This window comes from Schistocerca gregaria, chromosome 5 (assembly GCF_023897955.1).
Source record: "Schistocerca gregaria isolate iqSchGreg1 chromosome 5, iqSchGreg1.2, whole genome shotgun sequence".
NCBI classification, from domain to species: domain Eukaryota; kingdom Metazoa; phylum Arthropoda; class Insecta; order Orthoptera; family Acrididae; genus Schistocerca; species Schistocerca gregaria.
In genome coordinates this window covers 659,139,646-659,156,982 of record NC_064924.1, presented here as the reverse complement: position 1 = coordinate 659,156,982, position 17,337 = coordinate 659,139,646, and the positions used below count along the sequence as shown (strand labels likewise).

Below are 17,337 nucleotides of genomic sequence, written 5' to 3'. Positions count from 1 at the left end.
TGTTTTACACCTTTAATAATTTAAGGCAGTTGATTAAATCAGTTTTAGGTGCTTTAAATAATTTAGTGTGTGTAATTCTACTATTTTATGCCTTTCACTGTTTAAACATCAATTATTCTACACTCATAATATTTTACTGGTTTTACTAGTAATTTTACTTTTTATAATCTTAGCGTAAGACCCTCTCGTGTTAAACAAGGTCTACAATATTTTACCGATTGTAAATCTGTTGTGATTATATTATTCCCACCCCCCACCCCCCAATCTAAACTCTTATTATTTTAATGATAATTGTTACATGATTTTTGCTTTTTTTTTATTTTACACAAGTTACTATGCCGTCCCTCCCCTGCCCCCAATGAACCACAGATCCATCCATTGGCGGGGAGGCTAGCATGCCTCAGCAATATAGATAGCCATACCATACCTGCATCCACAGTGGAGGGGTATTTTAGACAAACGTGTGGTTCCTGAAGAGGTGCAGTAGCCTTTTCAGTAGTTGCAGAAGCAACAGTCTGGATGATTGACTGATCTGGCAGTGTCACGTCAGCCAAAATGGCCTTGCTATGCTGATACTGCAAAAGGTTGGAAGCAAGAGGAAACTATGGTCATAATTTTTCCCTAGGGTATGCAGCTCTATGAACGGCTAAATGATGATGGCATCACCTTAGGTAAAACACTCCGGTGGTAAAATAGTCTCCCCCCCACCCATTTGGATCCCCAGGTGGGGACTACTCAGGAGGCTGTTGTTATCTGGAGAAACAAAACTAGTGTTCTATGGATTGGAACATGGAATGCCCGATACCTTAATTGGGCAAGTAGGGCCCAATTCCTTGAACGGGAAGGTAGGTTAGGAAATATAAGAGGGGAAATGGTTAGGCTAAAGTTAGGTATAGTGGTAATTAGTGAAGTTGCATGGCAGGAGGAACAGGACTTCGGGTAGGGTGAATACAAGGGTATAAATAAAAAGTCAAATAGGGCTAATGCAAGAGGAGGTTTAATAATGAATAAAAAAATGGAAATGCAGATAAGCTACTATGAACAGCATAGTGAACACATTATTGTAGCCAAGATAGAAACGAAGCCCACACCGCCACAATAGTACAAGTTTATATGCCAACTAGCTCCACAGATGATGGAGACTGGAGAAATGTGTGATGAGGTAAAATGAATTATTCAGGTAGTTAAGGCAGACGAAAATTTAATAGACATAAAGGGTTTGAATCGATACTAGAAAAAGGAAGAGGAGGAGTAATACTAGGTGAATATGGATTGAATAAAAGGAACGAAAGAGGTGCTGCCTGGTAGAATTTTTCACAGATTATGGTTTAAGAATAATGAAATAAGGTTCTTTACCCAGAAGAGACCTGGGACACCGGAAGGTTTCAGATTGATTATATAATGATGGGACAGAGATTTCAGAACCATATTTTAAATTGTAAGACATTTCCAGGGGCAGATGTGGGTTCTGACCACAATTTATTGATAATGAAGTGTAAATTAAAACTGAAGAAACTGCTGAAGGTTAGAAATTTAAGGAGGTGGAACCTGGTTAGACAGAAAGAAACGAAGGTTGTAGAGAGTTTCAGAGGGAGTCTTAGGGAAGGATTGACAAAAACAGAAAAGGAATACAGTAGAAGAAGACTGGTATCTTTGAGAGATGAAATTGAGAAGGGACCAGAGGATCAAGTAGGTAAAAAGATGAGGACTACTAGAAATCCTTGGGTAACACAAGAGATACTGAATATAAGTGATGAAAGGAGAAAATATAAAAATGCAGTAAAGGAAGCAGGTGAAAGAAAATACACACATTGAAAAATGAGATTGACAGGAAGTGCAAAATGCGTTAGCAGGAATGGCAAGAGGACAGATGTAAGGATTTAGAAGCATATATCACTAGGTGAGAGATGATGCCACCTACAGGAAAATTAGAGAGACCTTTAGAGAAAAGAGAACCATCTGTGTGAATATAAAAAACTCAGGTGGGAACTCAGCACTAAGCAGAGAAGGGAAAACAGAAATGTGGAAGGAGTATATAGAGGGTCTGTACATAGGAGATATATTTGAGGGCAATACTATGGAAATGGAAGAGAGTGTAGATGTAGATGAAGATGAGACGGGACATATGATGAATTTGAAAGAGCACTGAAAGACCTAAGTTGAAACATGGTCCTGGGAATATAAAACATTTCATTAGAACTGCTGACAACCTTGGGAGAGCCAGCCATGACAAAACTCTTCCATCTGGTGGGCAAGATGTATGAGATAGGTGCAATACCCTCAGACTTTGAGAAGAATATAATAATTCCAATTCCAGAGAAAGCAGGGCAGGCTCTGACAGATGGAAAAATTACTAAACTATCAGTTTAATAAGTCACAGTTGCAAAATACTAATATGAATTATTTGCAGAAAAATGGAAAAACTGGTAGAAGCCAACCTCTGGGAAGATCAGTTTGGATTCCGTAAAAATGTTGGAACACGTGAGGCAATAGGGACCCTGCGACTTACCTTAGAAAATAGATCAACGAAAGGCACACCTATGTTTCTAGCATTTGTAGACATAGAGAAAGCTTTTGACAATGTGGATTGGAATACTCTCTTTCAAATTCTGAATGTGGCAGGGATCAAATACAGGGAGTGAAAGGCTATTTACAGTTTGTACCGAAACCAAATGGCAGTTACAAGAGTCAAGGGACATGAAAGGACAGCAGTGGTTGAGAAGGAAGTGAGATTGAGCTGTAGGCTATCCTTGATGTTATTCAATCTGTATGTTGAGCAGGCAGTAAAAGAAACAAAAGAAAAATTTGGAATAGGAATTACATTTCAGGGAGAAGAAATAAAAACTTTAGATTTGCCTCTGGCATTGTAATTCTGTCAGAGACAGCAGAGGACTTGGAAGTGCAGCTGATTGGAATGGACAGTGCCTTGAAAGGAGGATATAAGATGAAGATCAACAAAAATAAAACGAAGCTAATGGAATGTAATTGAATTAAATCAAGTTGTGCTGTGGAGGGAGTTATATTAGGAAACGAGACACTTAAAATACTAGACGAGTTTTGCTATTTGGGCAGCAAAATAACTGATAGTGGTCGAAGTAGAGATGATATAAAGTATAAACTGGCAGTGGTGAGAAAGATTTTTCTGAAGAAGAAAAACATATTTACATTGAGGATAGGTTTAAGTGTCGGGAAGTCTTTTCTGAAAGTATTTGTATGGAGTGTAACCGTGTATGGAAGTGAAACATGCACAGTTTACACAAGAAGAGAATAGCAGCTTTTCAAATGTGCTTCTACTGAACAATGTTGAAGATAGATGGATAGGCCACATAACTAATGAGGAGGTACTGAATAGAAATGGGGAGAAAAGAAATTTTTGGCACAACCTGACTAGAAGAAGGAATTGGTTGACAGGACATGTTCTGAGACATCAAGGGATCACCAGTTCAATACTGGAGAGAAGAGTGGAGGGTAAAAATCATAGATTGGAGACCAAGAAATGAATACAGTAAGCAGATTCAGGAGGATACAGGTTGCAGTAGTTAGTCAAGAGATGAAGCAGCTTGCACAGGATAGAGTAGCATGGAAAAGCTGCATCAAACCGGTCTTCGGACTGAATAAGATGGCGATTCCTGCTGCTGCTGCTGCTGCTGCTGCTGCTGCTGCTGCTACTACAACTACTACTGCTACCACTACCACTACCACTACCACTACTACCATTACCAGATGTATACCACAGTACTCTGATGAGTGGTTCTGACACAGACATAATAGGTTGCTGACACAACTCTGTACGTAAATTCTACATTTATGTACAATGCTTTTCTACTTTTATAAAATGGCGGACAGTATATAAGTAGTTTTATTTTTAGATCTGAAGATGATGTAAGCAGATCAAAACTAGCCATGTATTCAAAAATGTGTAAATGGGACTGAAAAATAAATGATATTATTTTAAATTTCATTATTTTGATTTAGGATTTACAAATTTTTAGATGTTTAATAATAGTAATGGAACAAGGAAGCAACAGCACCTGTGGAATTAAATCAACCAACCTGAGGTCTGATCATGGGATTTTGCAAACTGGGAGATATAGTAAAAGGGATTGACTTGTAGGTGAATTCATTGCATTACACAGGGTGAGTCAAAAATGACTTCACAACTTTGGAATGATATAGAAATTTATTAAGATTGTTGTTGTGGTCTTCAGTCCTGAGACTGGTTTGATGCAGCTCTCCATGCTACTCTATCCTGTGCAAACTTCATCATCTTCCACTTCTCCCAGTACGTACTGCAGCCTACATCCTTCTGAATCTGCTTAGTGTATTCATCTCTTGGTCTCCCTCTACGATTTTTACCCTCCATGCTGCCCTCCAGTATTAAGTTGGTGATCCCTTGATGCCTCAGAACATGTCCTACCAATCGATCCCTTCTTCTGGTCAAGTTCTACCAATCGATCCCTTCTTCTGGTCAAGTTGTGCTACAAACTCCTCTTCTCCCCAGTTATATTCAATACCTTCTCATTGGTTATGTGATCTACCCATCTAGTCTTCAGCATTCTTCTGTAGCACCACATTTCGAAAGCTTCTATTCTCTTCTTGTCTAAACTATTCATCGTCCATGTTTCACTTCTACACATGCCTACACTCCATGCAAATACTTTCAGAAACGACTTCCTGGCACTTAAATCAATACTCGATGTTAACAAATTTCTCTTCTTCAGAAACGCTTTCCTTGCCATTGCCAGTCTACATTTTATACCCTCTCTACTTTGACCATCATCAGTTATTTTGCTCCCCAAATAGTAAAACTCCTTTACTACACTAAGTCTCTCATTTCCTAATCTAATTCTTTCAGCATCACCCAACTTAATTCGACTACATTCCATTATCCTTATTCTGCTTTTGTTGATGTTAATTTTATTCCCTCCTTTCAAGACACTGTCCATTCCGTTCAAATGCTCTTCCAAGTCCTTTGCTGTCTCTAACAGAATTACAATGTCATCGGCGAACCTCAATGTTTTTATTTCTTCTCCGTGGATTTTAATACCTACTCTGAATTTTTCTTTTGTTTCCTTTACTGCTTGCTCAATATACAGATTGAATAGCTTCGGGGAGAGGCTACAACCCTGTCTCACTCCCTTCCCAACCACTGCTTCCCTTTCATGTACCTCGATTCTTATAACTGCAATTGTAAATAGCCTTTCGCTCCCTTTATTTTACCCCTGCCACCTTCAGAATTTGAAAGAGAGTATTCCAGTCAATGTTGTCAAAAGCTTTCTCTAAGTCTACAAATGCTAGAACTGTAGGTTTGCCTTTCCTTAATCTTTCTTCTAAGATAATTCGTACGGTCAGTATTGCCTCACGTGTTCCATCATTTCTCCGGAATCCAAATTGATCTTCCCCGAGGTCGGCTTCTACCAGTTTTTCCATTCGTCTGTAAAGAATTCGCGTTTGTATTTTGCAGCTGTGACTTATTAAACTGATAGTTCGGTAATTTTCACATCTGTCAACACCTGCTTTCTTTGGGATTGGAATTATTATATTCTTCTTGAAGTCTGAGGATATTTCGCCTGTCTCATGCATCTTGCTCACCAGGGTAGAGTTTTGTGAGGACTGGCTCTCCCAAGCCTGTCAGTAGTTTTAATGGAATGTTGTCTACTCTTTTGACTCAGATCTTTCAGTGCTCTGTCAGATTCTTCACGCCGTATCATATCTCTCATTTCATCTTCATCTACCTCGTCTTCCATTTCCATAATATTGTCCTTAAGAACATCTTCCCTGTATAGACCCTCTATATACTCCTTCCACCTTTCTGCTTTCCCTTCTTTTCTTAGAACTGGGTTTCCATCTGAGCTCTTGATATTCATGCAAGTGGTTCTCTTTTCTCCAAAGATCTCCTTAATTTTCCTTTAGGCAGTATCTATCTTACCCTCGTGAGATAAGCCTCTACATCCTTACATTTGTCCTCTAGTCATAACTGTTTAGCCATTTTGCACTTCCTGTCGATCTCATTTTTCAGATGTTTGTATTCATTTTTGCCTGCTTCACTTACTGCATTTTTGTATTTTCTCCTTTCATTAATTAAATTCAGTATCTCTTCCGTTACCCAAGGATTTATACTAGCCCTCGTCTTTTTACTTACTTGATCCTCTGCTGCCTTCACTATTTCATTCCTCTAAGCTACCCATTCTTCTTCTACTGTATTTCTTTCCCCCATTCCTGTCAATTGTTCCCTTATGCTCTCCTTGCAACATGGTACAACCTCTGGTTTTTTTCAGTTTATCCAGGTTCCATCTCCTTAAATTCCCACCTTTTTGCAGTTTCTTCAGTTTTAATCTACAGTTCATAACCAACAGATTGTGGTCAGGGTCCACATCTGCCCCTGGAAATGTCTTACAATATAAAACCTGGTTCCTAAATCTCTGTCTTACCATTATATAATCTGATATATTCTAGTTTCTCCAGGCTTCTTCCATGTATACAACCTTCTTTTATGATTCTTGAACTAAGTGTTAGCTATGATTAAGTTATACTCTGTGCAAAATTCTACCAGACAACTTCCTCTTTCATTCCTTACCCCCAATACATATTCACCTACTATATTTTCTTCACTCCCTTTTCCTACTCTCGAATTCCAGTCACCCATGACTATTAAATTTTCGTCTCCCTTCACTACCTGAATAATTTCTTTTATCTCATCATACATTTAACCAACTTCTTCTTCATCTGCAGAGCTAGTTGGCATATAAACGTGCACTACTATAGTAGGCGTGTGCTTCGTGTCTATCTTGGCCACAATAATGCGTTCGCTATGCTGTTTGTGGTAGCTTATCTGCAGTCCTATTTTTTTTATTCATTATGAAACCTACTCCTGCATTACCCCTACTTGATTTTGTATTTATAACCCTGTATTCACCTGACCAAAAGTCTTGTTCCTCCTGCCACCAAATTTCACTTATTAGGATAACTTACAGAATTGCAAGCTGTGTCATTTTGTAGCAAAGAACCTGAAGTTTCACATAAAGGTGTTAAGTTTTATTTTGGTTCGATGTGTCTACAATTTGTGATCTGTCAAACATCCCACCAGTAGTCAATTTCTTCCATCACTTGTAGCAAATCAGGCATAGCTTGTGCAGCGGCAGAGTAGATTCAATTTTTCAGATAAATTAAATTGTTTGGTACAGGAGGAACATGCACACAGCCTTTAATGAAACCTCAGAGAAAGAAATCAAGTGGTGCCAAGTCCGGGATGTGAGGTGGCCATGTGATTGGCCCTTTACAACCAGTCCACCAACCTGGGAAACCATTACCAAGGAAACCTTCAACTTCCATGAGGAAACGAGATGTTGCATCATCTTGCTGGTAGTAAATCACCCTGTCTTGGTCATCTTCATCGATCTGTGGAATTAAGTTTTCAAGCATATCCAGACACACAGTACGCGTGACAGTTTTCTCGAACAAGAAGAAGAAAGGTCTGTACACTTTCAGTTTGCTATGGGCTCAAAACATATTATCTTTGTGGTTGTCACAAAGGTGTTCCAGGGTTGCATGTGGATTTTTGCTGTCCCATGATCGGCAGTTGTGGGTGTCCACCATTCCACTGATATTAATTGTTGACTCATTGCTGAAGATTGCTGTGTAACGAATGTCTCATTGTCCTGTATCTGATGCAACATTTCCACACACAATTCCCTGTGAGCAACCTTATCTGTGTCACTAATGTGCTCTGCCATTGTGAATCTGTGTGTTTGCAAGTGTAAATGTCTACGCAGTACTTGCCAGTTTTTTGAGGATTGCCAGTCTCACAAGATGCATGTCACAGTGATTTTTGTGGGCTGTGGGCAAAGCTGTCCCTAACCTGTTAGACGTAACCACCAACACGTAGGTGCTCTGGTGATATATCATGTCACAGTGAACTACCCGTCTCAACAGAGTTTTTGTGCAAAGAGTAAATTGTAGGCCTGCCTGTTGGTTCTTTAGCATATTCAGTGTTGAAATTATGTTGAACAGTTTTGCAGAATTCATATCATTCCAAAGTTGTAAAGCATTTTTGAGTCACCCCAAATATTACATTAGCGAAGAAAAGGCTGGTTCAGAGTATTACATACAAAGGAAATATTAATTTTAATACTTCCGTGAAAGACTAACACAATGCAGTTAAAAAGTACAACCCACAAACCACTGTTTAAAAGCTGTAGTATCTGAAGTGTTATGTTCCCCTACTTTTCCCTCCTTTTTTCAATATAGTCCATTGGTCTTTCTGTTGATTAAAGATTCAAATATAAGAAGAGTAAACCGCAGCTTTAAAACTATAAATGATATGTCAGTGATGTAACTTGAATCTGATTATGTTGGTACTGTGGAAGTATTGTGTCCCCTCCAACTGTTACAATAACATCCATACAACAACTTAATTCATCCCGAACCCAGTGAAAGGCATCTTGCATGACCAAGTTCACCACAGCTGTGAAGGCATTTTAATTAAGTCAACATTGTTGGCAGAGATGGCAAATAAATGACTTCTTTTACAAACCCCCGTTGGGGAAAAAAAGTTGCATGACGCACTCTGATGGTTAGCACAGAAACACTAAATCTGCTTCTGCCAAGTAACATATGGGTTGTGAGGTAAATGTTCATAGCAAAATTTTGGAACATCTTGTTGTCAGAGGGGTGGACCTCATTTTGTTCAAAAATGAAGTTTGTAAATCTCCATTGACATGCGAAGTAGTGGGGTAGTAACGCAGCATTACAGATGAATTACTTAAATTACAGTGGTTATGTCAACAAAAATTAATAAAAAGAGAAGTTCGCTAACCTTCCTTAATAATGTGGTGCAAAACACTTTCACCATTTCAAGCTCAAATGTTGTGTAGGGATTCCACAGCCTCCACTGCAAGCTGGACTTGGGAGGAGAGGGGGACTGTCATACTTCTACTACATTATTACAGTTACTTACCTTTTCATATTTTCTTTCCTTTCTTTTGCTTTTTACATGGCTCTCTGCCTCAGATGATGGTGCAAAGATCAAATTGGTAGTCCATCCTCCTTCTGCTGGAAAACTTAATTGATTATAAAAGTAAAAAAGGGATTGGTGACATCCATGTTAAGTCCCTTTCAATCTCTCCAAAATTCATTCATTTAATATAAATGTCAAGAATATTGTACAATATGCTTCAAACAGATGTGTGAGTAAAGTTGTGGGAGTTGGAAAAAACTCGCCCTGCTTCTGTGGTACTGTTAGAAACTTCTTACAAAGGCAAGTAAAGTTTTGTCACGTGTGTAAATGCCAGTAAGAAGTTAAGCAGAGATTTAAAACATAATGACCAAATAAAACTAGTTTTATGAAAGACAGTAGCCTCTATGAGATTAATTGGAAGAACTCTAAAGGTGTATAATTCACCCCGGAATCAGGTAGCTTACAAAACCGTCATTTGACAAATTCTTGGGTATTGCTTGACAGTCTGGGAGCCTTTCCAAGTAGAATCAACTGAGGACAAGCAAAAGAGCAAAGGAAGGCCAGCCTGTTTCATCATGTTAGTAGGTGAAAGTGCAGCGCACAGATGCTCATCTGACTCCTTTGCCAGTTGCTACAATAGAGGTGTTGTTCATTGTGTAGAGATCTGTAATTCTGAGAACACATGTGCCAATAAGATTTAAGCAGTGTACCACTTCCTCCAAAATACATCTTGCAGAATGTTCATGCTGCTAAAAGTCAGTGAAATTCAACCTCATATGGAATCTTACTGACTGTTGTTTTGTTTTTTCTGCATACCATTGACTTGCATAACAAGAAAGAGACAAAATTATGGTGGTATGTAAAGTGCCTTCCACCAAGCATTGTAACAGGACTTACAGAGTATAGGTTTAATCAAACATTGTAAAGTTAAGGATGGAATAACAACAATATTAGGAAAAGGATAGATTATTACTCACCACATAGAGTGGCTGTTGAGACATAGACAGACACGATGAAAAGATTGCTAAACCATTTAAGCTTTTGAACAAAAACGTCCTCCATCAGAAATAGAAAACACAAATATTCATGTAAACGTAACTCATGTACACATGCCCACATAGCCAGAGACAATGGCCTTGTCTGTGCAAGTTGTTTGTGTGAATGCCTGTTTTATATTTCCGAAGGAAGATTTGTTTGTCTAAAAGCGTAGTTAGTTATTTTCATGGATAATTTTGCACAATAAATCATGATTTGGAATGAGTGATTTTACATTCACATTGCAAATTAATTTGTAAATATGGCTAAACACTGAACATTTAAAAGGCAGAGGAGGCATCAGTGAGTTAGTAATTCCTATCCACTGTCTTTTACACATTACAATAATAGAAATCTTCCATGTAATAGAAGTTGTCAAGGACTAACTTTTCAGATTGTTTTCAAATTTTACTTTGCTGTCTGTCAGACATTTTATGTCACTGCATAAGTGATAAAAAAATTTTGTTGTAGGATTGTGCACCCCTTTTTGTGCTAAAGACAACCTTAATGTGGAGTAATGATGAATGTCACTTTTCTTTTGGTATTGTAATTGTGTACATCATTGTGCCTTTGGAAATGTAGTGTATTATTTACAACAAACTTGATGAGGGAATAAATATATTGTAAAGCAGTAGTCAGAATGTCAACTCCCTAAACAGGTGTCTTCAAGACGATCATGGGTGACCACCACATCACATATTATTCTTACAGCACATTTGTGAGCAATGAAAGCCTTCTTTCTTAAAGATTAGTTACCCCAGAACATTATTCCATATGACATTATTGAATGAAAATATGCAAAATATATCAGCATAGTGATTTGTCTCTCCCAAAGGTATGCAATGTTTCTAAATGCAAATGTGGCAGAACTTAACTTGTAAGTAACAAGAGGAGACCACAACATTAGGATCACAGATATACTTCAGGTTTTATACACCTTCAGTACTCTTATTAAGTCAATGTAATGTGCAAGTAGTAAGGCGTTAGTACTTTGGTAATTTCAAAAAAATTGTAAAATAAGTTTACACTCGAATGTATAACAGTGCATTTCTGCTCTGAGATCAATATGGTGGCGGTTGAGTGTTAACTTCCACAAGTAAACAACAAAACATACAAAGTGTTCCTGAAAATGTGTACATGTTGTGATTTGAGAATAAGGCCCATTTCTTGAAGAAGACGATCACAGTGTTTCTAGTTAATACTCCATTTGCATTTATTTCTCTCTCTCTCTCTCTCTCTATCTATCTATCTATCTACCTACCTACCTACCTATCTAAAGCATTTCCATCCTTGTTACAAGGTATGCACACTTTTCATGGTCTAGTTGTCTCTGCAGTTTTGTGGTCCTCGGCATGTTACTTGTTGAGTTATTGAGGTGGTGCTGGTGTGTGTGTGTGTGTGTGTGTGTGTGTGTGTGTGTGTGTGTGTGTGAAAGAAAGAAAGAAAGAGAGAGAGAGAGCTAACTGATGTGTATCTTCTACTTCTTTATCTTGCTATGAATGGAATATTTATGAGTGTTTTATTTACATTTCAGTTGATTGCAGAAAACAAGGAGCTAAAACGTTACATTGAGGAATCAAAACGAGGAAGTGACCATGAATTGCAGGTAGGCAGGCACATTAGATTTCTATTTTTATATGCCATAATGGCTGAAGCAGTTACCTGACTGTGATGTTATTGTATGATATCCCATATAATTGAGCAGAAGAATGCAGCTCCCCTCCCCTCCCCTCCCCTCCCCTCCCCCATTGTGTGTGCGTGTGTGTGTGCGTGTGTGTGTGCGTGTGTGTGTGCGTGTGGGTGTGCGTGTGGGTGTGCGTGTGGGTGTGCGTGTAAGAGCTATCATTCTATAGCACTGTTACTGCCAGCAGCCAAGACACTGGAAATCTGTACCCATCCTCTCTATTCATGTTTGCGGGTCACTTGGCTATTTCTATTGCCTCCCTAATTTTCCTCCTCTAAAACTAATTAGAAAATGATATTGCACAGTTCACAGCCACATAAACAAGACTAAAAATCGTTCAGAGCTATCTGAACATGAAAGATATGTTTGTCTAAGACAACACATCTAGTTGATGGTGACAGAACATGAAGATGAGTGCGTCAGACAGCTATTATTATGAGAAGCGTGTGCACTGCTGTAGCAGACACTAACTTGAGAAGGAAGATTAGAGAGGTGATACAAATATCCAAGCAACCCACCAAGATGAATACAGAGGACAGGTACAGAATTCAAGCATTTTGTCTGCCAGCTTTAACAATGCTAAATCACAACAGCTCTCGCAAAGCACCACACGCAGGCTTGTAGGAGGCTGCAGTGGCCGTAGGCATACAGAGCACTGGCCCACCTCAGCTGGCACTTGGCAGCAAGTAAACAGCGCTATGCCACAGCTGCCATCAATTTCTCATTCACCTATTTCCACCAGTGGGAAGAAATAAAGCAAACACCAATCAAAGGATGTCTTAACACCCCTCCTCATCCTCAATACCCTATCAGATTAGGATAACAGCCTATTCCACCAGAAATTACAGTTTTTCTCATTCAGTATATAAGAACTACAGCTTTTTTCCTCATTCAGCAGTCAGAAAAACATATTGAGGAAGGCTGTTTGCAAAAGTGCTCAGAACATCGGAGAATTTTACATACTGACAGTGTGAACACGTTTTTTATCGACTTCTCCACTGGATGTTTAATACGTATGAGACAGGTGAAACACCCTCAGACATCAAAAAGAATGTAATAATTACAATTCCAAAGAAAGCAGTGAATTCTTGTTAAGGCAGTTACATCTTTATTTCATCATGGCATCTTCACTCAGTTTTATGTAGTTTCTTTTCATTTCATCAGTTTATTTGTGACCAAAAATGCGTTTCTTGCTCATTTTCTAATTAAGACAAGTGGGTTCCAAGTACCTTGCAATGTTTACCTTTTGAAATGAAATTAGATTGTTTTTGAGCCAATGAGTATTTTTTTCTTCGTGTTTTACATCAGTGCCTCATTTTTTCATTGACTGATCATTCAAGAATTTTTTGGGCTTTTGTTTGATGTGTTTTTTGACAGTGATTTTGTGTTTTGCTGCATTTTAGCTGGAAGCTGAAAATGCTGAGCTTAAGAAAAAGACAGCAGAATTGGAGAAAAGGCTGGCAGCATCAAGTGCAAAGGGAGAAAAAACAGAATGTGGAACACCAAGTAAGAAAGAACTAGAGTTGAGCAGTCTTGTAGAGCAGTTGAATAAACAACTTGAAGCAGCAGAAAGATCAAAACGGCAGCTAATAATGGACAATGAGCGTCTGAGTGCCCAAAAAAGTCGATTAGAGAAAGAAATGGATAATATAAAGGCTGATCTAGAAGAGCTGAAAGTGAACTGTCATAAGTTAGAATTGGAAAGAGAAGAGCTGCTCTCCAGATCAAATCATGTAAGTACTGTTATCAGCATTGTGTCACTTAAACAAGATATTCTGAAAACAATAATGGAAGTAAAGGAATGAAATAGTAGATTGGACAAAATGTCATTAAGCTAGTTAATGTACAATACTTCCCCATAGAGGAATGATGTATGGAGCTTATAGAAACATGTAACAGGAAACACCATTCACACTAGCTTTTGAGCTCTTGATGTTTTCCTAGCAAAAGCACACACACACGCACACACACAAACACACACACACACACACACACACACACACACACACACACACACATGCGCTTGTTCTCACGCACACAGTTTTGAGGAACAAGAGAATGACAGACCAGGCAATGAAAACAGATGCACATGTGGAGAAATACCGATCTAAAAGGATACATAGAGAAATACTGGGCCACAAGGAAAATAAGTAATTGTTGATTTTGTATGGTCATAATGCACCCACCCTTGAGTAAGAAAGAATTTACTGTAAAAATTTAATTTTTGAATGCCACATACCTACAGAATAAGTATAATATCAAAACAAATCACATACACAAATAATTGGAAGTACATGATATTTTGATTGTGACCGGGTAATAGAAGAAAATGTACCAATCATTATTAGTATGTATTGAAAATAGAAGCACAACATACAGCAGTAATTATTTGCCCTTTCTCACATTTCTAACATTGCACTTTACAAAGAAAATCGGTTGTGCATTTTGTTGGGGCTTTATATCTGTAAAAAATATTCCCCTACTGTTTTCTCTTTACAAAGACATCAATTTTTGCATTGAAACTTCCTGGCAGATTAAAACTGTGTGCCCGACCGAGACTCGAACTCGGGACCTTTGCCTTTCGTGGGCAAGTGCTCTACCAACTGAGCTACCGAAGCACGACTCACGCCCGGTACTCACAGCTTTACTTCTGCCAGTATCCGTCTCCTACCTTCCAAACTTTACAGAAGCTCTCCTGCGAAACTTGCAGAACTAGCACTCCTGAAAGAAAGGATATTGCGGAGACATGGCTTAGCCACAGCCTAGGGGATGTTTCCAGAATGAGATTTTCACTCTGCAGCGGAGTGTGCGCTGATATGAAACTTCCTGGCAGATTAAAACTGTGTGCCCGACCGAGACTCGAACTCGGGACCTTTGCCTTTCGCGGGCAAGTGCTCCACCAACTGAGCTACCGAAGCACGACTCACGCTCGGTACTCACAGCTTTACTTCTGCCAGTATCCGTCTCCTACCTTCCAAACTTTACAGTAAAGTTTGGAAGGTAGGAGACGGATACTGGCAGAAGTAAAGCTGTGAGTACCGGGCGTGAGTCGTGCTTCGGTAGCTCAGTTGGTGGAGCACTTGCCCGCGAAAGGCAAAGGTCCCGAGTTCGAGTCTCGGTCGGGCACACAGTTTTAATCTGCCAGGAAGTTTCATATCAGCGCACACTCCGCTGCAGAGTGAAAATCTCATTCTGGAAACATCCCCTAGGCTGTGGCTAAGCCATGTCTCCGCAATATCCTTTCTTTCAGGAGTGCTAGTTCTGCAAGTTTCGCAGGAGAGCTTCTGTAAAGTTTGGAAGGTAGGAGACGGATACTGGCAGAAGTAAAGCTGTGAGTACCGGGCGTGAGTCGTGCTTCGGTAGCTCAGTTGGTAGAGCACTTGCCCGCGAAAGGCAAAGGTCCCGAGTTCGAGTCTCGGTCGGGCACACAGTTTTAATCTGGCAGGAAGTTTCATATCAGTGCACACTCCGCTGCAGAGTGAAAATCTCATTCTGGAAACATCCCCTAGGCTGTGGCTAAGCCATGTCTCCGCAATATCCTTTCTTTCAGGAGTGCTAGTTCTGCAAGTTTCGCAGGAGAGCTTCTGTAAAGTTTGGAAGGTAGGAGACGGATACTGGCAGAAGTAAAGCTGTGAGTACCGGGCGTGAGTCGTGCTTCGGTAGCTCAGTTGGTAGAGCACTTGCCCGCGAAAGGCAAAGGTCCCGAGTTCGAGTCTCGGTCGGGCACACAGTTTTAATCTGGCAGGAAGTTTCATATCAGTGCACACTCCGCTGCAGAGTGAAAATCTCATTCTGGAAACATCCCCTAGGCTGTGGCTAAGCCATGTCTCCGCAATATCCTTTCTTTTAGGAGTGCTAGTTCTGCAAGTTTCGCAGGAGAGCTTCTGTAAAGTTTGGAAGGTAGGAGACGGATACTGGCAGAAATAAAGCTGTGAGTACCGGGCGTGAGTCGTGCTTCGGTAGCTCAGTTGGTAGAGCACTTGCCCGCGAAAGGCAAAGGTCCCGAGTTCGAGTCTCGGTCGGGCACACAGTTTTAATCTGGCAGGAAGTTTCATATCAGTGCACACTCCGCTGCAGAGTGAAAATCTCATTCTGGAAACATCCCCTAGGCTGTGGCTAAGCCATGTCTCCGCAATATCCTTTCTTTCAGGAGTGCTAGTTCTGCAAGTTTCGCAGGAGAGCTTCTGTAAAGTTTGAAAGGTAGGAGACGGATACTGGCAGAAGTAAAGCTGTGAGTACCGGGCGTGAGTCGTGCTTCGGTAGCTCAGTTGGTAGAGCACTTGCCCGCGAAAGGCAAAGGTCCCGAGTTCGAGTCTCGGTCGGGCACACAGTTTTAATCTGGCAGGAAGTTTCATATCAGTGCACACTCCGCTGCAGAGTGAAAATCTCATTCTGGAAACATCCCCTAGGCTGTGGCTAAGCCATGTCTCCGCAATATCCTTTCTTTCAGGAGTGCTAGTTCTGCAAGTTTCGCAGGAGAGCTTGTGTAAAGTTTGGAAGGTAGGAGACGGATACTGGCAGAAGTAAAGCTGTGAGTACCGGGCGTGAGTCGTGCTTCGGTAGCTCAGTTGGTAGAGCACTTGCCCGCGAAAGGCAAAGGTCCCGAGTTCGAGTCTCGGTCGGGCACACAGTTTTAATCTGGCAGGAAGTTTCATATCAGCGCACACTCCGCTGCAGAGTGAAAATCTCATTCTGGAAACATCCCCTAGGCTGTGGCTAAGCCATGTCTCCGCAATATCCTTTCTTTCAGGAGTGCTAGTTCTCCAAGTTTCGCAGGAGAGCTTCTGTAAAGTTTGGAAGGTAGGAGACGGATACTGGCAGAAGTAAAGCTGTGAGTGCCGGGCGTGAGTCGTGCTTCGGTAGGTCAGTTGGTAGAGCACTTGCCCGCGAAAGGCAAAGGTCCCGAGTTCGAGTCTCGGTCGGGCACACAGTTTTAATCTGGCAGGAAGTTTCATATCAGTGCACACTCCGCTGCAGAGTGAAAATCTCATTCTGGAAACATCCCCTAGGCTGTGGCTAAGCCATGTCTCCGCAATATCCTTTCTTTCAGGAGTGCTAGTTCTGCAAGTTTCGCAGGAGAGCTTCTGTAAAGTTTGGAAGGTAGGAGACGGATACTGGCAGAAATAAAGCTGTGAGTACCGGGCGTGAGTCGTGCTTCGGTAGCTCAGTTGGTAGAGCACTTGCCCGCGAAAGGCAAAGGTCCCGAGTTCGAGTCTCGGTCGGGCACACAGTTTTAATCTGGCAGGAAGTTTCATATCAGTGCACACTCCGCTGCAGAGTGAAAATCTCATTCTGGAAACATCCCCTAGGCTGTGGCTAAGCCATGTCTCCGCAATATCCTTTCTTTCAGGAGTGCTAGTTCTGCAAGTTTCGCAGGAGAGCTTGTGTAAAGTTTGGAAGGTAGGAGACGGATACTGGCAGAAGTAAAGCTGTGAGTACCGGGCGTGAGTCGTGCTTCGGTAGCTCAGTTGGTAGAGCACTTGCCCGCGAAAGGCAAAGGTCCCGAGTTCGAGTCTCGGTCGGGCACACAGTTTTAATCTGGCAGGAAGTTTCATATCAGCGCACACTCCGCTGCAGAGTGAAAATCTCATTCTGGAAACATCCCCTAGGCTGTGGCTAAGCCATGTCTCCGCAATATCCTTTCTTTCAGGAGTGCTAGTTC

At 40.6% G+C, this 17,337-nt stretch overlaps 1 protein-coding gene across 3 annotated transcripts in view; it reads left to right on the top strand.

The window, feature by feature from the left end:
- LOC126273187 (optineurin) overlaps positions 1–17,337 on the top strand; it is a 158,633-nt gene that overhangs the window by 60,838 nt on the left and 80,458 nt on the right. For all 3 annotated transcript variants that reach the window (XM_049976706.1, XM_049976707.1, XM_049976705.1), the window contains 2 exons: positions 11,526–11,597; positions 13,079–13,408. In XM_049976706.1, the coding sequence (XP_049832663.1) occupies positions 11,526–11,597; positions 13,079–13,408 (402 nt within the window). The remainder of the gene's footprint in view (positions 1–11,525; positions 11,598–13,078; positions 13,409–17,337) is intronic.